At 34.0% G+C, this 24548-nt stretch overlaps 1 protein-coding gene across 1 annotated transcript in view; it reads right to left on the bottom strand.

Moving 5' to 3' along the window:
- Positions 1 to 4132: 4132 nt before the first annotated feature.
- ZBTB10 (zinc finger and BTB domain containing 10) overlaps positions 4133 to 24548 on the bottom strand; it is a 59911-nt gene continuing 39495 nt past the window's right edge. The window contains exons 4-6 of the mRNA XM_003340602.4: positions 10429 to 10605; positions 9531 to 9703; positions 4133 to 9195 (exon numbers count right to left, since the gene is read on the bottom strand). Coding sequence (XP_003340650.2) covers positions 8890 to 9195; positions 9531 to 9703; positions 10429 to 10605 — 656 coding nt within the window. The 3' untranslated portion in view covers positions 4133 to 8889. The remainder of the gene's footprint in view (positions 9196 to 9530; positions 9704 to 10428; positions 10606 to 24548) is intronic.

Genomic DNA, 24548 nt, shown 5'->3' with positions numbered 1-24548 from the left:
TTAGTGCTTGTTCCCTTTATTCATATCTGATGGCACCTTATACCTCTAGGTACCAAATATAGTTTTTAGAATATCATCTAGTCTTTGGCTCCAGCATGTAGGTATGGTGTCTGTCCACTAGGAGTTGATTGATTAATAACTATTGAGATTGAGCTGCTTTTCCCATACATAAAATACTCATTTCAAAGCAGAAGAGTTCAAAGTCTAGAGAACTATGTTTGAGAAAGGAAATTTTCTTGGATAAATTCTTTTTTAGATGGTACAAATAAACCTAAATGACACTCCTATTAATGTACCTGTTAGGCAATTTATTGTCTATAGATTGAGTCATATAGTCCAAGTGTATATGTGAGGCAACACAACCTATCCCTAAGCAATGTGACAGAATGTGGACAAATGAATTAGAGCTAAGATTAGTACTAGACTTGGCGATATGTTGTGTGGCTATCAAGGAAATAGCAGAAAGGTACTGATTAAGCATCCAAGAATGCCAAGATTTTGAAAAGCACTTCACTGATTATATGGAAACACCTATAGGCTTTCAGTATTAAACACCACTAATTAAAAAGAGGAGAGGAAGAGAAAAAGAGTTAACAGTGAAGAATAGCACTAAGCCTCAGATGAAAGAGCAGGAATATAGAGAAAAGTATAAGTTTCTTTCCCCAAACACCGAGGGGCCTCTTGCCTAAGCACAAAGACAGTCATTCTTTAAAGTTGCTTTTCTAATAAATGATAAGAACAATACCAAAGAAAGACCAGTTGAAGAAACAAAATGTTTAACCTGAGGAAGACAGAAATGACAAGCATCTTTAAGTGCAATCACAATGAAAAACCACTGAGACTTATTCTGCTTGGGACCAGAGAGTAGAACATGGAACAATGGGTTAGGTGCCGCAAAGAGATGGAATGGGCTGCCATATGAAGTAGTTGCTGCTGCTACACTGGATGTCTTTGAGTGGTTTGCTTAGTTTGGGGCATTATTATAGGGGGTTTCCACTTAGGTATGCACTGAAGATAGCTTTGAAGTTCCTTCCAATTCTGATCTTGTTAAATGCCTCAAGGGTTTTGAACCCTAAGATTATGGCCAATTCACAAACAATTAACCGAAGGCAATTTAAAAGAGTAACTTAAAGTAGTTTTCTAAAAAGAAGTCCTTGATATAAGATATGATGGTATGAAAAAAATGAGTCCAAATATCCATTGAAGAACTACTGTACCTCTTTATATAAATATTATCACAATATAATTTAATGTTAAAATCATGTTGAAAAGAGCCAATACTTAAATTTTCCTGTTACTCTTAGGTGCCATCATTCTTAGTTTCAAATGTTTGGTTATTAGGATTTCAACAATTTTGGGGGTTGGAAATCACTCTTGAAAATTCCAAGTGGATATAACAGAAGACTGCTAGATTTGGTGTCCCACCTCTCATTTTCAATAATGGACAATGTACAGCTCAGCAAGTATTTCATTCATGTGACATAATAGAAATATCATGGCTTTAAAAAACACTAGACTAGGAATCACGAAGTCTTTAATCCCAGCTATAGCACAAATTGGTGATTGAGAGCAAGTCAGCAACTGCTCTGGGCCTCAGTTTCAAATGTAAAATGGCCAGTTAAGACTAGAGGAGTATAAGTCATAATTTGAAGGGAACCACAAAGAGACATAATGGAGCACCTTCATTTTAAATGAGGAAACCAAGGCCCAGGGATGTTAAGTAAACTGCCCAAGGACACACAAGCACCAAAGGCAGGATTTGAATTCAGGTTCTAGTTCTAGAGCTAATGCTCTTTCCATTGTACCATCTATCTTCTGACAAAGTAACAATGTCTCAGGTTACAAGGATTCTCTTGCTCTAAATGTGTGTGTGTTTGGGATTGGTTTGGGAGGGAAGGAAGATATTCGAGGCCTAAGATTTTATCAGTGTAGGGGGGCACTCCTATTAATGTACCTGGTATGCAATTTATTGTCTATAGATTGAGTGATATAGCCCAAGTGTATATGTGAGGCAACACAACCTCAGGTCTTTCTGACATGGTGTTTAATAAATGCTGATTCCCTTTACTCATATCTGAGGGCATCTTTAAAACTCTAAGTTATTTAGAATATCATAGCCTTTACCTTTAGCTCCAGCACCTATTAATAACTATTGAGATTGAGCTGCTTTTCCCATATATACATATATATATATACATATATACATATATATCTATATATAATGACTATTTCAAAGCAGAAGATTTGAAAGACTAGAGGACCAAGTTAGAGAAAGGGAATCCCTAAGCAATGGTAAAATGTGGACAAATTAATTAGAGCTAAGATTAGTACTAGATTTGGATGTTTTAATGAGATATGTTGTGTGGCTATCAAGGAAATAGAAAAAAGGTACTATGCTGTTCAAATCAATACGTTTAAGTAATTATGTTTTAATGTGCATAAACATCAGAAGAAAAAAAAGTATAAATAGAAAAGCCCTAGAGCTTATATAGGAACTATATACTAGGAACTGACATCTTCCCTATAATAGATTCCATCCAAGAGCTTCATCTGAGGTCAAAATAAAAGTCCATTTTACATATTCAGTCTAACGCAAAATACCATCTTCTAATAAAGGAAATCCCCTGGAAGATTCAAAAGGGTCACAAGAATCTAGCTGCTCTCAATACAACCAGGTGGTCCCCAAGTTTTGGGACACCTTGTAGCAACAATTGAAACATAAAAAAAACCAGTATGGAAAAATCTTTGGTGAATTACATTGTCTCACTTGTAAATACATTTTTTTAAAAAGTTAAAAAGCCCCTAAGTTAAAAATTTGATACACATCTAAGCAATTCACAATGTTGCTAGTGTGTGGTTGGAAAGAGCAGAGGAACTTCTACTACTAATTTAAGAACCCTTAGGCAAACTGCTTAACTCCTAGCCTCCAAATTATCTGTATAATGAGTGGGGATTAAATGAGATAGTTTTCTTAAATCATCCTAGCTTTCAAATTTTATGATTATATTTAAACATGACATCCTCCAAATTGCTCTATATTGTGTCATATAGTTGTTAATAAATCAGGAACCTGACAAGACCAGAATACTGCTGGTTAATATTTGCTTTTTCCCCTTTAGAATACTTAAATATGCTATTACAAAGGCAAGATTCACTTCTACAACTAGTTTTCAAACTTATGATTTTTCTTGAACAATAAAGAACTAGGATCAAGTCTAAGCAGGACTTGTTATTACTACAAAACTTAAGTTTGATTCCATGATCAAACTTTAAAAATTTCCAATTCATGTGGGATTGGGAGGGGGGGCGGGGGTGGGGCAGGCCAGAAACCATAAACTGTATTTTGCATAGCCCACCTTTTCTTCATAGTGCAATTAAAGATCTGAGTGGCAGGGGGAAATGTCTAACAACAACAACAATAAAAAGCCACCAACAATAAACACCCTTGGAAAACAAATTTCAAGTACTCTAAAAACTAATTATCTAAAATAACTATTAATAATAAATAACATATGGGGTTTTGAAGTTTTCAAAGTGCTTTAACATCCATTTTGATCCTCACATTAATATGCACCAGGAAATACACTGATATATAATAAACACTAGATTATTATCCTACCTTCTATATAAGGAAAGTGAAGTTCAAAGAAATTAGTGACTAGCATAAAATTTTATAGCTTGTTCATGGCAGTCTGAACTGAGGTCTTGGAACTCTTAGTCTAGTGGACTTCTCATTAAAATAATACCAAATTAAGTCATATTGTTAGAGGTAGAAAGGACCTAAGAGATAATTTTAGTCCAGCTTTTTAACTTTGAAATGAGATAACAGAAATCCACAATGCTTAAATGACTTACCCTTGATTACATAAGATAGTGGTACTCAGGTATCCTGACCCTAGTACAGTGCTCTTCTTACTGCATATGGAAGTCTCCCATAACAATATCTATTCATTAAAGCAGTTCATCATGGTTTAATATATTAGATAATATATTATCTTAATAAATTACTTATTTAAATATAATAAAAATTACTCTGAAAAATTAAGTTTTCCTCCTCGATGCATTATAAATGGAGAAAAAAACCCTGAAATATAGTAAAAAAATTAAAATAAATTCACAAGGCAGGAAGGAGTTTAGTGCTCATAAGTTTGTATTTTTAGGTTTGATCAAGAATATTGTGTATTTTCTAAATACACTGACAAAACAATTTTGGAAGTTTACAAACATGTCTTAAGACACTAGGTAGGTAGATTACAACAAAAGGTTGATTTTTTTTTGTAAAAGATCTTCCAGAAGAACTTTTACAAACAACAGCATTTAGAACATGTTTTTATGTTTACAGTGTTTAAAACAGATACTCCCCCATTTTATATTTGCTCACATCCATCTTCCCGCTCCAAAACTTTTGTTCAATCCAAATTAAAGGACCCTGATATTATAAAACTCAAGAGCTATTAAACAGTCCTTTTAAAAAGTATGCTTGTCCCTGACTTTGAAAATATTGGAATTATTCAAATGAAGGAAGGGACAAGGTTGAAATGAAGAGCATTACACATTAAATACTACAGAGACTAGCTTTTTAAAAATTGTATTTATACCAATAATTATACCATAGTTAAGGATCTGGGTGACTGAATGGCACAGGATAAAGTATCTCTGGTTCCCCAGTTGAAATCCAGCCTTCATAACATGAAAGTGGGTCATTTGATTAGTAGTCAGTATAGCTCATATTAATTGGGCCAGGTAACCAAAACTACTACCCTAATCAGAAGAAAATAGTGGATTTGGGGCGAGAATGAATGAATCCTATGCCCTTGTGGGAAGGACTCATAGGATAGGAGGGTTATTTTGAAGGGAAATTGCGTCCAGGGCTTTTAATTTAACAGCTAAAGACAAAACTCAGACAATATAGAGGGAAATTAAGTTCATTGGGGGGGGAGGGGGGGAGATAAACCTAAAACCTTCATGTCACATTCAGAAATCACTATAACATTCAGATTCATTTCATGCATTTATGCTTTAAATTATTAGCATGGGCTTAAGAGGCTACTAACGAGACAAAGTGAAGCTTACTTCACAAGTCAGCCTTAAAAAAATCATGATAGAATTAATTTTAATAAAGAATTTTATAACATATTAAACCTTTAAATAACTTTCCAAGCATACATCATTGGAAATCTCTTAAAAACTGCGCTTACAATTTATTTGTTCTTTAACTGGGCATAGATGAACATTTACATAACTCTTAAAGATGTGTATTTCTTTTCGCTTGCAACTAACTACACACCATTGCTGCTTTCTTCATATCTTCCTACAACTTTAAAAGAAATTAATTTCACAGTGCTTAACATTTCCCCCTTATTCTTAATTTTACTTTCCTCTTCCCATTCTCAATCTAGCCTTTTATTCTTCCTAATCTCTCCCTTAGTTAACAATAACTGTTAAGATATTCCCCAGAGGCTAAAATTTCCCTTCTTTCTTTAGTTTACCCTTCCTATAAAGGCATTCTATTTTCAGCTTTTAAGTCTTAAGGTAAGAGACACAGAATATAAGAAAACTGGGTTAATAGTTGGCAAATAATAATGATGACTGACAACTACAATAATATAAAACCAAAGTAGAAGTAATCCCTTTAGTGAATTTAAAAAATCAAAACCCAAAACATCTGGTCTTAAGTTTAGTTGATATCATATGGGTATCCATTCCTGTAGAATGGGTATATGACAATGCTTTATGCTCTTCACTCCATTAAATTATTTTCCTTTCATTTCAATAAATGTGAACCTTCTAATTTTGCCTGTGGCTCTTTAAGATATAAATTACGAATCCATTGGTATTGCCGTCAGGACTGAGAAAGAAGCTTTTAGAATCTTCCAACAAAAACAACTTCCTTAAATTGCACTGCAAGTCAGATAAAGGAACACTTATCAAAATAGAATCCTCCAGTAGTATAACTTAGTACTAAGTGATTTAAAAAATAAGACCTAGAAAGGGAAAGGTGGCCCCTTCCCAGATCAGGAGATAAAATAAGTTAGGCAGTCAGCAAGTAGAAAAATCTGTCAGTTCCATTTCTGTTGTAAAATTATTACCTTTAAGAAATAACTTTTATAGGCTGTAGCTAATATATTCAGGAATATAAACACTTTTCCTTTGGATTACCCTTCTTAAAACAAATACTAAAAGTATCAAATGTCACTTGACCAAGAATAAAGCCAATCTGTCATACCAACAGAAGAGGCAATGGACAATCAATTATAAAATATTTTAAATTATCAGTAACAAGCCATCTATATTAAACCTCGCTTTCAAATTATAACCAAAACAAAAGCACAACAATTCTGTAGTGTACCAAGTGTATATTTCAATTTACTGTATGCAATCTAACAACAAATTTGGTCATAATTTACCAGATATACATAAATGATTTAAGTAGTAAAAGAAGATTCAGTTTCAAGAGAATAAGTTCATACCTTGAGAAAAAAGTTAAAGTACATTAAGAATGAAAAGCCAGGTCCAGTTTCTATGCAGTAAGTGAGCTGTAGTCTAATAAAGCAGATTTAGGTGAATTTCAGATATATAGCTTTCTTTTTAATATATATATATATATTTATATATATAGACAGATCTACCAATTGTAAACTATGGTTTTTCTTTAAGGGGGGATAAATGGGATGGAAAAATCTTTATACTATACTTACATATTCACAAAGCAGAACATTAACGTTTAAAATACTTTTTCATTCATATTATCTTTGCCCTACTAATTTCTACTTTGGACCCCACCAAAATTACACATTACTCATTTCAGTCTAGAACAATGAGAATAGGATGTATGCTTCAGATTAAAATCAAATCAAATCAAATCTAGCCATTTGTCAGGTATACAGTGATGTAGTAGCTACCAATGAAACAGATGAAAAAGATGCATTTTCAATAACCATATAACTATAGTTTATCTCAGTTTCATCCAGCAGAAACATCAGTATCTAACATTAAACCATCATTCTACTGAAATAAGGGACAATGATAAAGCTTGTCTCTTAAAATACATATCAGTTTTGATCAGATGGAGCACCAAAAGATTATGACAGATTATGTCTGCCAAAGCATACTTCAAAACTTTTCCACACAACTAGCATAATTTAGTTACCTGATATAAAATAGGAAAATAGTCATTTTATACTTAAAACAAAGCTGAAAATATGGTGACCTTCTTATTCTTATACAGTACTATCACACTGGCCTAGCTAAGTGTTACTGGTAAATGCTGTGCATATTAATTTTGTGGCATATTAATCCATTACGTCAAATGTTCTTGGTGTCCAATGATCAGTAATTCATTTGCCACTAGGCGACATTATGTTGATAAATTTAACTTAATAATACAGTACCCTTTTCTATCCCTAAGAACCTTAAGTTGAAAGTACAGCAGAATAAATTTAGAAATAAGTTAATTTTAAAAAAAGGATCCAATTTCAAATTCTCATGCTCCCCAAGTGCCTCCAAACTGCAGTATGCTGAAATAGGCACAGATTATATGAATTCGTTACTAGTAGAAAGAATAAATATAATAGCAAAGTGTGGTTTTTTTTCTCTTTAAAAAAGGTACTGAAAATTAAGTTAAAAATCAATCATTTACCATAATTCTAAAAACACTCAATGGCCCAGAAAATGTGAAAAAAAAGGAAGAAAGCAATTTGTTGTGTTAATTTTAATGATGAAAAAGGGCACAGGAAGTAAAAATAACCTGATGTTTGACTTATACTGCATAACAAACTAACCAAATTGGACACGCAGGATAAATTATAAAATAAATCATGTGGCTTAATAATTCTATGACTCTCTATTAGAAATTTATGCCTTTTTATAGAGGACTGAGGTATATACACTGGCCAGACAGGAAGGGAAGTATAGGAGGGAGAAAGAAAGGGAGGTGGGAAGAGGGTAGCTAACAAACAGTGCCAAGGTAACAGATACCAAAAACTAGACGGACATGTCAGAAAACATCATATAGTAACCATTTATCAAATTAAACTAAAGCAGCAGGAGAAAGTTACTTATAATCAATCATTTTAGTGGTATTTGTCAACTTCATTGGAAAACAAAGTTAACTTCAGCAACATCATTCTATAGCTCATGAAGTAGTGAAGTTTTTGTAATTTAAACTGTCTGAAGGGGGGAAGGGAAAGGGGGAGTCAGTTAGCTCATTCCAATAAATAACCTCTCCAGTTCTTGTAAAGGGACACACAGGAACAAAGAGTTGGGAAACCATAATATCAATACCAAAAAAAAAAAAGATTTTTTTTTTAAAGTTATAAAGCAATTGAAATTGGACAACTGAAAAAGTTGAACCACTGGGGGTCTAGAGCCCCTCACAGAAAATCTGTATTACTTTTTCTTTTTAAAAAAATTTTTTTAAAAATAAAAAATAGAAACAAAACTCTACTAGCACAAACTAGCCTGAGTGGTTTGATGACAGTGTGATTGGGTTTGAGGAAGCTATTTCTGTACTTCCAATTTCCCCCCCATTCATGGTAACAAGTAACATGAATGTAAAAACACTACAAGGACAGTTACTATGCTTTTAATGTGACTCAAATAGCTATTGTATATCCTATAAATAATAAAAAATATTTTTACTTTGATAACTGATTGGAGATGTGAGTACTCTGTATAATTCAACCAAAAGGTTGTTTGCTGTACAGTCCTGTGCAAATATAAAAATTTAGTAATATTTTTTTGCTATAAGGCTTTGACCCTACAGTTTTCACAGCAACATAACTACCATCCAGCATGTACCATATTTTGCAAGCCTTCAGTTCAAGAAATTCAAATTGTCATTTCATATTATGTCCAACTGCAGCATCCTTGAGGAATATGCTAGGTCAGTTAATCATCTAGCGACATACAAACATCCCCAGATTCGTCCCATCGGGATGGATCAGTCGGTTCTTCTCCATCATCAACCAACTCTTCATCAGCTTCGCCTGCTTCATTCTCCTCATACTCTTCATCTCTAGTGAAATCTGTGTCCTGCACCTGGTCTACGCCTTCTTGACCTCCTGGTTGTGATTTATCTGTACATTCTACACATACTCCATAACGTCGAGATCCATGTCTTATTCCAACGCTGGCTGCTAACATGAATATCTTCTTACACACCATACATTTATATTTTTTATCCTTTTTATGCACCTGATTAAGAAAAAGTATTAAAAAAAATAGGTTGAAGTACTTAAGAATATTTAAATAGTTCAGAGAATTAATTATACAAATTATTAGGTAGGTAGGTAGGTAGGTAGGTAGGTAGGTAGGTAGATAGATAGATAGATAGATAGATAGATAGATAGATAGATAGATAGATAGATAGATAGATCTCCATCCATGAGGTAGAGAAACAAGGTATCTGATTCTATTGTAATGTAGATTATATAAATTGGTTCAATTCTTACTTCATTTAATATTTAGGGTTATCTAAAATAAATCTATGGCAGATAATTAAACAAATGTCAGTATAAAAAGTTACTTACCAGGGAATGTCTTTTTACATGTTCTCTTCGAGTAAACAATTTCCCACAGATATCACAGCTAAATGATCTCACTCCTGTATGAATGAGCAAGTGTCTTTTTAGTGTTCGTCTGTATTTGGCTACATAGTTGCAATGAGGGCATTTTAACTTGTTCATGATTATAGATGATTCACCTTTAAGGAAGAGGAAAAAGACCATACAATTAACATCACTTTCCATTGCCCACTTTTGTAACATTTCAGTAATGGAATGATCCCAAAAGAAAGGATATGGGGCATATATTCATTATACACATAGTGAGTAATCAGACTTTAAAAAAATAAAACTAAGCAGTTGAATAATATCTGCTTGACTGCCCCATTACTTCAATAAGGATTCTATAAATGACAGTCTCTCACCTGCCCACATTGGATTTTGATATAGCCTCATTTTAAAGGATTGGGGTGGGAGAAGAGAGAATGGAAGAATCCCCAAGACCTGTTTGATCACTAATGAGTATTTTCAATATTGTATGAGAAAACATACCTCTGTCAAAAATCAGCATTTGTCCAACATAATAAAAAGCTATTTTTAAAAGTGCCCTCATTGTGACCCATAAATTCTAAAACGAGTTATTAAATCATATCACTTGTTAATTTCATATGGGGCTTTATTAGGCCAAAACAAAATACCCTGCAAACTTTCAAGTACAAAAATTTGAGCCCCATGTTGAGGATTAATTAAGCTATTTTCTCCAGGAACTGAAATGGCAAAGTATATCAGAACAAGGCATTTCTCAGTTGGAGTATGAGATTGAATAGGAAGAGATGAAAACCACTGGCAATTCCTTTCATATGAAAAATCCCAGGGACTGAAAACATGGCTAAAATTCTTGAAAATATTCTGTTGGTTTACTTGCCATTTTCCCAGGTTTCTTGTTTGGGCCAAGATTCCGGCAACAGTCCATACTTGAAATCATTTGAAGTACCCGGCAACAATCCATACTTGAAGTCATTTGAAGTACCCGGCAACAATCCATACTTGAAGTCATTTGAAGTACCCGGCAACAATCCATACTTGAAATCGTTTGAAGGACCTATTGCAAATTAAAAGCTTTTAAAAAATCTTTTTAAATATCTTATTTACAATAAGATGTCTGATACCTAATTTGAGGTCAAGATAATCTGAGTATTTAAATACTGTGTACCACTAAACAAATCAGCATATTATATCTCTTTCTTAAAGTCAAAGTGAATTCTGCTCTTCCAATTTTATTAATTCAGTGATTTTCATCTATTAAGATTTTCTTCTCTTTGTATTTATTTGAATAATGTATTATGTATATTATTCACTTTGCTTCCAAAAATTTTGTAAAAATTATTACTTTGATATGGATTTGGGGAAATATGGGGTAGAGGAGAGGTATTATAAGATAAGGCTTTTTTATTTCATTCATTTAGGGAACCTTCAAGTATGGTAACGTGTCCTCAAATACTTAAGACTTGCCTGGGGTTCTGAGAGTATGTGATCTTGTCCATGGTCCCATAGCTAATATAAGGCAGGTAAGGTGGGCACAGATGCTCGTGGCATCAGAAAGATTCTTCCTCTTTCTGAATTCAAATATGGCCTCAGATACTATTTAATAGCTATGTGACCCTGGACAAGTCACTTAACCCTACTTGTGCCTCAGTTTTCTCCTCTGTAAAATGACCCTGAGAAAGAAGTGGCAAATTACACCAGTATCTTTTAATAGAAAACCCCAATTATTTTTTTAAATCAGCTTAAAATTGCATACAATATCTAATCAAACATATATTATTAGAGGGTCAATGTAGTGGCTAGGGCTAAGAGACCTAGACTTTGAGAAAAGAAATCTGGATTTTGAGGCCCACCTCTACTATCTACTCCATTTTGGGCAAGATAAGATTTGCATGTACTAATGCAAAATGCAGAAAAGAACCAATGAGGCAGTATACTCAATAATTTCAATCACAACCAAAAACTAAATGCTGTGAATTTATAGTAACCAAGCTTGGCTCCAAAGAAAGATCTAGTAAAGAAAAAACAGCACTCTTCCTTCCCCTTCCCCCATGTAAGCATACCATATTGGGAAATTAAATTGTGAAAAAATGGTATCAATAAACATTGATTTAAAAAAATTGAATACAAATACTACTGGGAGAGTCAAAGACCTTAGCAGTTAAAAATAAATTCTTTAGAAAAAGAATTTCAATAGAACCAGAAGGGAGCAGAAAATAACAATACTTTTGAAATTTTTACTAGTTTAATGTTGGTTAATTCTTCTGATTCTCTCTTGCTAAAGGCTAAAATTAAGTTTCTACTCAAAAATGTCCTGTTTGAATATTTTTATTTTCATGAAAAAAAAAATTTTTTTTAAACCCTTACCTTCTGTCTTGGAATCAATATTGTGTATTGGTTCCAAGGCAGAAGAGTGGTAAGGGCTAGGCAATGGGGGTCAAGTGACTTGCTCAGGGTCACACAGCTGGGAAGTGGCTGAGGCCAGATTTGAACCTAGGACCTCTTGTCTCTAGGCCTGGTTCTCCATCCATTGAACCACCCAGCTGCCCCCCTGTTTGAATAATTTAATGGTGGCTTTTGGGTTTTTAATTTGAAAAATATGAATAACCTTCTTTTTGGTGTTCGTGTGAAGACTGTTCTTGGTAGATCAGGGTTTTCTTCTAAAAATAAGGAACTGTTACAAGTTCCTTAGTTTTTCCCTTCTTCCCCATTGTTACACTAACTTCCAGAAGTCATCTCAGTAAATTGTATTGGTTATATAAGGAAAGATTTTGAGAATAAAGGAAGCAGGGCAAATGAAGTTACAAAAATTTCATGCATTTGACTAAAAGATTAGCATCAAGTACCCAAGCTGTATATAAAGTATGGAAATGCATATACCTTTTTTTTTTTATTTATAGATTTGCCATGTTTTCCAGTAACTCACTGCCCAAGGACATCAAATGAAATATATAAATTTTACTGAATACTGCTGTTTTCCTCACTTTATTGTCATATCTCCTATAACTTGATTATAGAACCCACTATATGCTTTGAAAGTCTAATGAAACATCAAAAATGAAAATAATCTACATAATCTACACTAGATTGAATTACATCAACATTTAGCAACTCTGTAATAGTACTATTCCCGTTCTCTAACAGCAGGCATTACTTAGCAAAATCACATTTTACCTTGAAGTTATACCACAAAAGAAAAACCACAAGAATATGACAGAAATGAGAAAACAAACTTAGAATGCAATACTTCGAGAAACCTTTAAACGGTAAGGAAAATATTAGGTAGCATTATTAAATAAAAATTTAAAGTGCAAATTATAGATTATTCTTAAGACTTACTACATAACTAGAACTGGAAATGATGTTAAACTAGAATTTTGAAAAAAAATGAACAACTGTACTAATATATGATGCAAAATTCTAAATATAGAATCCTATCTTTCCACTCCATTATACTGCACTTAAGGGGAGGTATATTCTAAGCATTAAGATGGCTAATCCCTCTTTAGGGTTACTTGGCTTGAAGGGAGAGGGAATTTTCCATTTCTGAGAGCCTTGAAATAAGTATTTAATTGTTGTACTTTTAAAAAGTCACTCTAAGGAAAGATTATCCCCATTCTAACAGTCAAGAACTATGGATGTGCATAGTTATCAGCTTTAAGAATGATAACTTTGCTAACTTGGGCTAATAATAGAACAACAAAATCTGAAAAATTAGATTTTTTAGATGACATTGTTAATTTGCTGCCTCTCATTTTAAAAAGGGGGGGCCAGTATATAACAAAATCCAGGATCTTGAGATCTCTCATACAAAAGAAGTATCAATTAGTTTGATTCTGGAATATTCATGTTTCACAACTTTCTTCGAGGTAATAGACAAAAAAAAAAAAACACCTGATGCCAAGCTATTTAGTACCCCAAACTACTAACCTTTTAAAAATAATCTTACTGAGAAGCCCATAGGATCAAAGTGCCAAATTTGCAAAAGAACATTCTCCCATGAGGAACTAAAGAATTAATAATGTCCTAATGACTTCTAGAGACTGACTACCTACATACTTCAACATCTGATTAATCTGTTATTGGTTTGGGTTTTTTTTTTTTAAACCTTACTTTCTGTCTTAGAATTGACATAGAACTATTGATTACAAGGCAGAAGTACAATAATGGCTAGGCAATTGGGGTTAAATAACATGCTCAGGGTCACAAAATTGGTAAGTATTTGAGGACACATTTGAACCCAAGGACCTCTCATCTCCAGGTCTGGGTTAGCTGCTCAATGTTGCTGTGTCTCCCCCTCCCCCAAGATAATATATGTGTACCAGTAATATACCTCAGGGCATCTATGTTCCAAATACCTCAAAAAATTCATGATTATTTCTATTTTTCAATATGGTTGTAGGATATCTCACCATCACTCTTACATAGCATATACAAATAACTCTGTTTAGGAGAGGAGAGAATGGAGGGAGAAAGATTTGTTTCCTAAAAATAAATTATTTAAAAATATCAAAGTTCTAGATAAGATGGCTGGCTCAACAGGAAGCAGACCAACTTCATCAGATCCTTTCCAGGAAAATCTGGAAGCACAAATGAGGTTGAATAATGATAAAGAAATACAATAAGAAACTACAGTTACTTCTTCAGTCCTACAACTCCTAAGAGAAATAGGCAGGAGTACTTACTCCTTCTTACTCCTAATAGGAAGGCCAGTTCAGGGTAACCTCCTATCCCTAGTATAAGTTTTAGAGCTCTGGAGGCCACTCAGAATAGGAACCCTGGAAATGTTGAGCAGCAGCAACAATCAAGTAAGCTTTCAAGATTCAGTATTCTGTACCCCCAAAGACTGGGAGTGGGGTGAAGGTGGCACAACTCACTAATCTTGAGAATCAGAAATCAGTTTGGGAACCAGACCAATATAAAACAGCTGACTACCTAATCCAAAATGACAGAGTAGAGCAGATATGTCTGGCTCCCATATCCAATACTGGAAACTGAGTAAATCAAAGAAAACATTGGCCATTAAATTTTTTAAAAGAAAATTTTTTAAAAGAAAAAGAAGCAGCACAACAAAAGGAGAGTAATTTCTTAACAGAAACAGTTTGAGGGAAATGGACTTTCCATAAGGCTTACATTAAGAAATGAAGTTTAAGTTTTAAGTTTTTTAAAATGAAAAGCTCTAGAATAAAGAACTGGAAGAATAGTTAGATTGCAAAATCATATGACAAATTGTATTTCTTAGTACTTAAAAGTGTGGACTTCTTAAAAATTAGAATAAACCAAGTAAAAATCAATTTGAGGCTATAGGGAATATTAGTATAAAATCAAAATATTGAAAAAGACAAACATTTAAGTATATATGTATGTGTGTACACACACGTACACATACATACACACATGCACACAGGTCAAGAAAAGATAATTTCATAATCAGACTAATTAAAAAAAATCTATTTTTAAAAAATCATAAGTGAAAACCACCCAGATCTTTTAGAACTAGAAAGACAAAGTAAAGATACCAAGAACTTTCTCCTGAAAGAAACCCTAAAAGGAAAAGTTCTAGGAACTTCAGACAAAACCCAAAGCTCCCATGTCAAAGGCAAAATACTACAAACATCTAGAAATAGTTCAAGTACCAAGGGATATAAGATCACATAAGAATAAGCAATTTCTATTTGATTTTGGAATTCAGAATTCCAATTGGTATATATAGAGAATAACTTAGTACACTGAAAACATAGCAGAAAATGAACCTTTAATAGAATAGACTTTAATAGACTTTCAAGCATTCCTGATGGAAAAAAAAAAAATCAGAACTAAGTCACCAATTTGAAATGTAAATTCAAGAATCCAGAAAAGCCTATAAAGGTAAATGTGAGCAATTAAAGGGTATGTATTCTGGTATAGTACTAACAGGGGGGGAAGAAACCAAGTGTCTTTTTAATATCTTCCAACTAAAGCTTCAGGAAATTAAGAAAAACAAAGTACGGGTAGTTGAGTGGGAAAGTCTATGTATGTTTAATTCTACAGGTTTGAAAATAGAAAAGAGAAGATAGAAGGATATCAGAAGACATGGCTATTTCCCATAACTGGGGAATATGAAAAGAATATAAACATGAGGAAGTTGTGTGTGGGAGTGGGCATCAGATGCACCTCATTTTTATCTGAAACAGGAGAACAACTTGCCATACAGAATATGGAATAGAAATATATGAAATAGGGAAATGAGTATGATGGGGTGAGTGGAGGCAAATGGAAGGGAATAAGTTACAAGCAAAATAAACTTCATGATCAAGAAGGGGTTATTAAAAGAGAGAAAAAAGATAAGAACATAAGATAGCTGAGGAATGGCTGAACAAATTGTAGTTTGTGAATCTAGTGAAGTATTATGTAGCAGAATCTTAGAAAGTATGAATTGATGCAGAGTAAAGTAAGCAGAAGCAAGATGGCAATATATACAAAGATAACATTGCAAAGACTTAAGAATTCTGGCCAACATAGTGACCTATCATGTCTACAGAGGATATAGAGTTCCAAATTGTTTTCCAGAATGGTTGGACCAATTTACCTCTGCACCAACAAACAATGCATTAATGTGCTTGTTGTCCCATAGCCTCTTCATATTGTTTTCCTTTTTGGCATCTTTGGCCATTACTATAAAGAATGGATTTCAGAGGACCAAGCTACTAAAAGAATAGGAGTACATGGTGTGTGAATGTACAGAATGTACATAACATACTCACATATACATTTATTGCTTTGACTACCTTATCAAAACTTGAATATCAACAGAATTAGGGGTACTAAACTTAGTACCTTTATTTCTGCCCCCCCCAACCCCTTGGAGTAAAATTCCATGAAATCACTTGGGCTGGAAAGCATTCAGAGAAAGGAAGAGTTGAATGATGAAAGCATTAAACTGGAACCAGCTTTTTTATTAGGACAATTTGATGGCTATTCCACCTACTTATCAACTCTCCTTTTATCCAAGATTATAAAACTTGATTCCTAGTTAGGGACACCTGGGTTCCAGTACAGGCCTTGCTATTAACTAACTATACTCTAGGCAAGTTACTTTATCTCAGGGGCATAGTTTCTTTGTCTGCAAAATGAATTTATTTTTTCTATTTTTCTAAGATTCTGACTTTCAACTTCAATGATTCTATTCAAAGTATTTCTGAAAATCAAAGGTTTAATATTAGTTTGTATTATGTTTGCCAGAAATAATTCTTTCTACCAAAAAAAAAACCCCCAACAACTTTACCCCCAAATCCTGCTACTTAGATGAGATAAAGATTGAAGAGGGTAAAGTTTGAGGGTAAAGTTTGAAAACCAAAGGACACTGAGTGATCCCTAACCAAAATTCTAACAATACATTATTAGAGGAATGGTTTGTGTGAAAGAGAGAAGTAGTAATCATGAAAAGCCAGCATAGCTTCATTAAGAATAAAATAAAATAGGGCAGCTAGGTGGCTCAGTGGATGGAGAGTCAGGCCTAGAGATAGGAGGTACTGGATTCAAATATGACCTCAGACACTTCCTCACTGTGTGACCCTGGGCAAGTCACTTAGCCCCCATTGCCTAGCCCTTACCACTATTTTGCCTTGGAACCAATACACTGTATTGATTCTAAGACGGAAGGTAAAGGTTTTAAAAAAATAGTTGAAAGGGAACTCAAGGTACTATATCTGAAAAAAAAAAATCCCCCTTCTACTATTATACTATTGCTTGAGGATCTCAAACAAGAAGGACTACATAGCCAACTACATTTATGGAAAACTGTTGGGATAGTAATTCCTCGGGTCAGGTCAGTGTCTGAAATTTCTATACATTTTACACAATTATTTTTGCTTGGCTCCAGATGGGATTTGGAGGCAGGGTAGGGGCATAATTCCAACTCCCTATGATAACCCTTCAAATATTTAAGACAAACATTCACTTTTTTTAAAGTTTGAGTTCCAAATTCTCTTTCCTTCCAGCTCCTCACTCATTCATACCCATTATACATGAAATCATGCAAAACATTTCCATATCAGCCACATGGCCATAAAAAGGGGGTTGGGGGTGGTGGTGTACAACAAAAATAAATGAAAAAATAGGCTTCAATTGACACTGAAGAATTCACTCTCTCTGGAGGTAGATAGCATTTTTGTAAAATCATGAATTCTTTGGAAATGTCATGGATCATTACATTGTTCAAGAGTCAAGTCTTTCATATTAGATTATCATTACAATGTTGCAATTATTGTGTACTGATGTTCTCCTGGTTCTGTTCCACTTCACTATGTATCCATATCTCTATTTCTATCTCTCTCTCTCTATCCCTCCTAGGTTTTTCTAAAACTGTTCCCTTCATTTTACGGCACAATACTATTCCATTACAATCTTATACAACTTTTTCAGCAATTTCCCAAATGATGGGTATATCCTCAGTTTCCAAACCTTTGCCACAACAAAAAGAACAGATATAAATATTTTTGTACACATATATTCCTTCCCTTTTTCTTTGATATCTTTGGGATACAGACCTACTTCTGCCAATAGTGCCTTACTTTTCCCTACCTTCCTACCATCCTTTGTCATTTTCCTTTTCTGATAGATGTGAAGTGGCATTTTAAGAGTTCTTTTAATTTGGATTTCTCTATTAGTGATTTTGAATATTTTTATTGATAGCTCTAATTTCTTCTGATATTCCCAAGTATTTGTCTGTTATTTATTAAATTGAATTGATCTTTTTAGTTCTTCCTTGAGCTTGGTTTTGTTGGTAATAGTATATAAAAATGTTGATAATTTATATGGGTAATCCCTTAATATACTTGAGAATATGGATATCATGTCCTTCCTTGTTTTTATCTACTGGTTAAATAATGTCCCTCAACTTCAATTGATCTTCCAAACTTCATAAATCCCCCTGCATAATATTCACTGCGTCTTGGCATAAAGTTGCCTAAAACACCAATAGTTTTTTGGTTTTCATGCTGCAGTTGAATTATACTGAGGTTGAAGTTTATTAAAAATCTTCCAAATATTTTTCAGATCAACTATTATTGCTATTTTCTGAATTGTGTACTTGTGAATTTACTTTTTTGAACCCATGTGTAACACTTTGGAATCTTGGGCCAAATCTAATAAGATAAATGTAGACTGCTGAGATCTTTTTTGGAGCCTGCCAGCTAATATTTGAGCTAATCCTTTGAGTACTGTGTCAATTTAAGATTTGGTTAAGTATGCCATCTGTGCCTTTATTCAAAGTCAATGATAAAAAAGGTTAAATAACACAGGACCAAACTGAATATCAAATTGATACTGGCTATTCAACTAATCCTAAATCCACTTCAAAATCTAATCCACATACCTGTTTTCCCCATAAAATTAGTTAGAGACTTTGTCAAATGCTTTGCTAAAAATCTAGACAAATGTATTGATACTATTTCTTCCAATTTGTCTAATAACATAGTCACAACAAAAAAAATGAGGTTAGTCTGGATCTCATGAGGAGACATGCTACTTTTTAAGACCTCAGATTTAAAACTATAAGAGAGTTTTTAAGAGGTTCTATACTTCATCCTTGTCAGGAAGAAACAGAGGCCCAACGTTAAGTAACTTGCCTATGGTCATACAGGTAGCAAGTAGCAAAACTGGGACCTGATAATAGTTAATATTTATTCTAAGGTTTGCAAAATGTTTTAAAAGGTTTTAAATATATTATCTTATTTAATCCTCAGAATCAAACCTGTAAAGAAGGTGCTATTATCACTCTTATTTTACACATAAGGAAACTGTTGCCGGCAAGTTTAAGTCACTTGTCCAAGGATTACATAGCTAGTGTATAAGAGAATTTGGATCCAGGTCTTTCTTATTCCATGTCCAGCACTAATTACAAGTTATCTATATTTGTTGATTTGACCAGTCAGTGTCCCCAAATGGAAAACATTATCCCAGCACAAACTTAAAATGAACACAGATTTTAGATACAACTCTGCCTCCCTGTTATTCTGAACTGCAAAAGTAGGACAATATGTACCAAATACTTTGCACTTACTTTGTCAAACTCCAAATGCCCTTAGAATGGATTGACAATTTTAAGGAGGAACCAAGTAGGAAGCTCAGACCCTAAATTTGTCTAATGAAAGGAGAAAGTATTAAGAGATATGATCCCTTATTAGGAGAGACATTGATAATCTATCAATGAGGCCCTGTGCTAAGTACTGGGGATACAAAAAAGTCACAAAAGACAGTCCCTGTCCTCAAAGAGCTCACAATCCAAAAGAGAAGTCAGAATGCACATAAACAGAAAATAATTTTAAAAGGCATTAGAATTAAAAGGATTCCTGTAGAAAGCTTCCAGTAAAAGGTAGGATTTTAAGTAGGGCTTAAAGGAAGCCAAGGAAGCAAATCAGCAGTAACAGAAAGAGTGTTCCAGCCATAAGGGAGAGTTAGAGAAAATGCCTGAGGCCAAGAGATGAGACTTTTTTTCCTGGAACAGCCAGGAGGCCAACGTTACTGGATCAAAGAATACTTGTCCAGAAGTAAGGTCTAAGGCTGGGGGTGGGGGTGGGGGGTTGGGGGGGGGGGGGGGTTGGGGAGTCATGAAGGGCTTTGAATGCCAAATAAAGCTCCTGGAGGCAAAAGGAAGCCATTGGAGTTTATTGAGTAGGGATGTGTGTGGGAGAGGTGTTGACAAGATTGGACCTGTGCTTCAGGAAAATCACTTTAGTGGTTAAATGAAGGATGGATTTGACTGGGGAAGAGACTAGAGAGACAGAGGCCAACCCATCATCAGACTATTTCAAAACTCCAGACTTCATGAATGAGGGCTAGAGTGGTGGCAATGTCAAAGGAGAGAATCGAGAGTATTGCCCTTTATAGTAAGATACCTATTTATTATATGAACATAGTGGTGAACCCAATAAAAATTCATCAGAAAAATAAGAAACCACAGTACTATTAAAAGAAAAAAATTGAAAAGAAATAAGAGGATTTAGAGGCTACAATATTTAACAGTTTTGTCATCATATTATAGAAGAAATACCTTTCCAATATCAATTCCTATATCTATAATCAAACATAAGAGTAATATACTTACATTTCTGCCTCTGAACAAAAGGCAATGTCCATTGTATTTCCGGTCCTTTGGGGCCTGGTCAGGAAGACAGGTACATAGCCAATCTCCAGACCAAATGAAAATTAAAAGGAAGTCATAAAGCATAAAATAATTCTTCCTTCTTTCACAAAAACAAACGGTTTCCTCTCTAAAGGAAGGTATGTGTGGTATTCTCAAAGTGTATTAAGTTGTTATTTTGCAACGAGAATCTAGCATCTATACATTAATAATATTTTTATGGTAATATTCATATCAAACATATAAAAGATACTTCTCATCCTGAAGCTCTGGTAAAATCAAAACTGAAACAATGGTGAAATGACTTGATAAAAAATCTAGGGTTTTGGATATCTGCTTTGAAATATCTCATTTCATAGTTTTCTTACACTCCCATAAAACTTTGAGTCAAAAGGGAGAATATTAAGATTGATTTTGTTAGTTTATTTTAAAGTATGTACTACCAAAGATTTAAAATGAACTTTCCTATCAAGGAACTTGTGTGTCCTTAGAGCTACTATGCCTTTTCTCCAGGAAATACACTTAAATAACAGATTATGAACATTATGATCATACTTTCTGATCTCTTTCAATCTCTTTGAGCTTTTACTCTCAAAAAAAAAGATTTTACCCTCTTATTCATTAACCTCAATTCATGCCTTGATATTCTAAAAATCTGCTTTTCAGATAGTATAGAGTGAGTGATAGGACAGGAGAAAGTATCTACCACAGTAAAATATAAATTTAAAAAATACTGCTTGCTAATTTGGATAGCTTTTTTTTACTTAATCCACTGTGTCTTCTCAGAAAGGTAAATGGATTTACATGGGCTCAGCAATGAAACTAGAGGTGTCAATGCCAGGAAATGAAGTACAACTCACAGAATTTCCTTCACTCAGCACATTCACTCAGGCAAGAAAAAGTGGAAAAGAATTAAAATGTTTCACTTCAACTACCCATCATCATTGTTGTACAAGTGAAATCATGTTTTCTAGATTAAGAACTGAGCATATGATACAAAATATCCTCTTAGCCTTGAATGCTCAAAAACTTAAATCAGAATTGTAATTTCCACTTGCAGACAGAACTACTGATCTCTAAAACTTGTCTCTGAGAATGTTATTTGTTCCTGGTATAACTACTTTGGATATAATTCAAATTAAGATGTTTTAATGTTTACATAAGTGCCCCTAGTATTACAAAAAATAAAGATATCTAAAGCAATAAGAAAATTAAAAAACCTGAATATTTTATGGGAATGCAACATGAAAGACAGGAAATTCTAACACTGGAGGGGAAAACTTGTGACAACAATAAATTGGAGAATGCTGTATTGCTGGAAAGCTAATGATGATTATTTGATCTCAGCATGATTAACTTGAAATCATTGAACTGATTTTAGCAAACAGATTCTAGCTGTACTGGCCACGGCTAATCAGCTATATTATAATATTCTACGATCTAGTCTTAAATCTTGAATTTCCCCAACTGTTCCCATTTGTAAGATTAACAATAAGCTGGATGGTCTTGAAATCACCATGATAGTGTCCCCTTAAGGAGAAACTGAAGTTTATGGAATCTATGCATGGAAACCATTGTTATAAGATTAGGTCTGATGGTCTTGACTGCCATCATTATGGTCACCCCTTCAGGGAGACTAAGCTTATAGAACATACTAATGGAAAAACACTGACAATAATAATTTTTCTAAGTTTAGCACATCTGTGTGCCCAAAATATTTTGTCTACCACCAGGTTGTTTTTCTCCCTGAAACACAAACCCCTTAAATATTCCATCCATTATCAGTTTTTCTCTCTGATAAACCCAAGATAACATTTTGCAAATTTGTCTGTTCCAGGGGGTGACCCCAAATCAGAGTATATCAGAATATAAGAACCTTGCTCTCAGAAGGGAACTTTGGAGCACACCCTTCTAGTGAGAGCGCATCTTCCCACTGGAGCATGCTGTTCCTGCCAAATAGATCCCTGTGTTTCTGTATTTCCCAATGCAGCACTATCCTTTATAACATGAGTCATGCTCATGTGAGAGTGTCTGAGTTGTATATTAGGGTCCCCTTCACTTACACCTCCTTTCCTATTTGCCAATAAAGCTTCACAGTGAACTGATTCACTGTTTTGTTATTCTCAACATCCAAACTTATTAAGAGGTTGTCTTCCCTGGATGTCTCTGGCTATTCCAGTCCTCTGCTTAGAAAACATAAAACTAGGTACCTGGACAAGGATTCAGCCTATTATTGGTCACTTCTATACTGTGGGAGAATGGTATTATAAATCTAGTCATAGAAAGTAAGGATCAACAGGAGAACACTAAATCCTCCCAGGAAGGGGGCCCTTAATGCCAGAGGATTTTCACCAAGCATTATGCTCACCTAACCTCTCAGAATCTTAGCACCTTCATTTGCAAAACAAGGTTTTTACTGCTATATCATAAGAATTGTTGTCAGAATATGAAGCAACTTTAAAAAACTTTGAGGGTTCATCTGGGTGGCTCAGTTGATGGAGAACCAGGCCTCTAGATGGGAGGTCCTGGTTTCAAATCAGGCCCCAGACACTTCCTAGCTGGGTGACCCTGGGCAAGACACTTGACCCCCATTGCCTAGCCTTACCACTCTTCTGCCTTGGAACCAATACAGAGTAGTGATTCCAGGATGGAAAGTAAGGGTTTAAAAAATGAAAATAAAATAAAACTTTGAGGTACAAATACAAAATAAAGACACCCCCCCCCGACAAATACATACCATAAATGCTCTAAGTTTTACAAAATATTTTCATTCCTCACAACAACCCTATGTTAAGAAAGTATTGAAAATATTACCCTCTTGATTTTACATACAAATAAACAAAGCTTGGTTTCATATGAGCCATGCAAATGTAATAAATACAATACAGTAATTAAAAAATACAGTAATAAATACAAGAGGATACAATAAATAAAATGCAATAAGAAGTATAGGTTTTTAAAAAGTGACTGCAGGCAACTTCTGCTATAAGTTACCATGCTATGCAAAAAGCACCTAACAAAAACCATAGAACAATAGGGAAAATGGGATTGGGAGCACAATGCTCAAAAAATTTGTCAGTAATGCATAAAGAGCAATCTAATTTAAAAAAAAAGATAGCACAGTTTACATGCTAAATGGTTAGGAAATAGAAAACTATAATAAATAGTAACCCATTCTGAGGTTATTCTTCTGCCTGCAGTACCAAGTTGGGAAAGCCTCAACTCTAGAGTATGGCACAGAAGAGAGTGGGAATGGAAATGGGAAGGAACAACCCTTTCTCAGATCAAACTATTGCAGCAGAAAATAAACAATAAAAATGGTGCTTTATACCTTGATAAAGTCCTAGAATTTGCCTGTTGAAATGGGGAGTTGAAAGTATTGCAGCTTGTAAATTATCAAGTAGTGCAGTTTCTTGATCTTTACTCATTGAGTTACATGTGAAATGTTTCTTAATGTATCTTATATTTACAAAATAAGAATTATAGCTTAAAATATGCATAACTATACATTGTTTTGTTAACTTGAACTTTTTTTTTTGCTGTTGTTTCATCATGCCTATTGTGATTCATTCCTTTCACTGGAGGTCAGAGGTAAAAATTATCTATTCCTATTCATTCATTTCTAAACAAGGAATTTAAGGTGACCTAAGAGCTTTGACAGTACTCATTCAGATAGTAATCATTCAGAACTTTCTCTGTAGTCTACTATCAGAGCCACTTCCAAGCAGATTAATGTGTAAAGTTGTACAAATCATTTATCTATGAATTCTGCCCAGTTCACAACATGAAGAATTTTGAACTATACAACTAAACTGCATTTTTAAAAATTATGTTATAAAGAATGGCTCATTTAGGAGGGAAAGGAGAAAGAATACATT

This window comes from Monodelphis domestica, chromosome 3 (assembly GCF_027887165.1).
Source record: "Monodelphis domestica isolate mMonDom1 chromosome 3, mMonDom1.pri, whole genome shotgun sequence".
NCBI classification, from domain to species: Eukaryota; Metazoa; Chordata; class Mammalia; order Didelphimorphia; family Didelphidae; genus Monodelphis; species Monodelphis domestica.
This window is presented reverse-complemented; position numbering and strand designations above follow the sequence as displayed.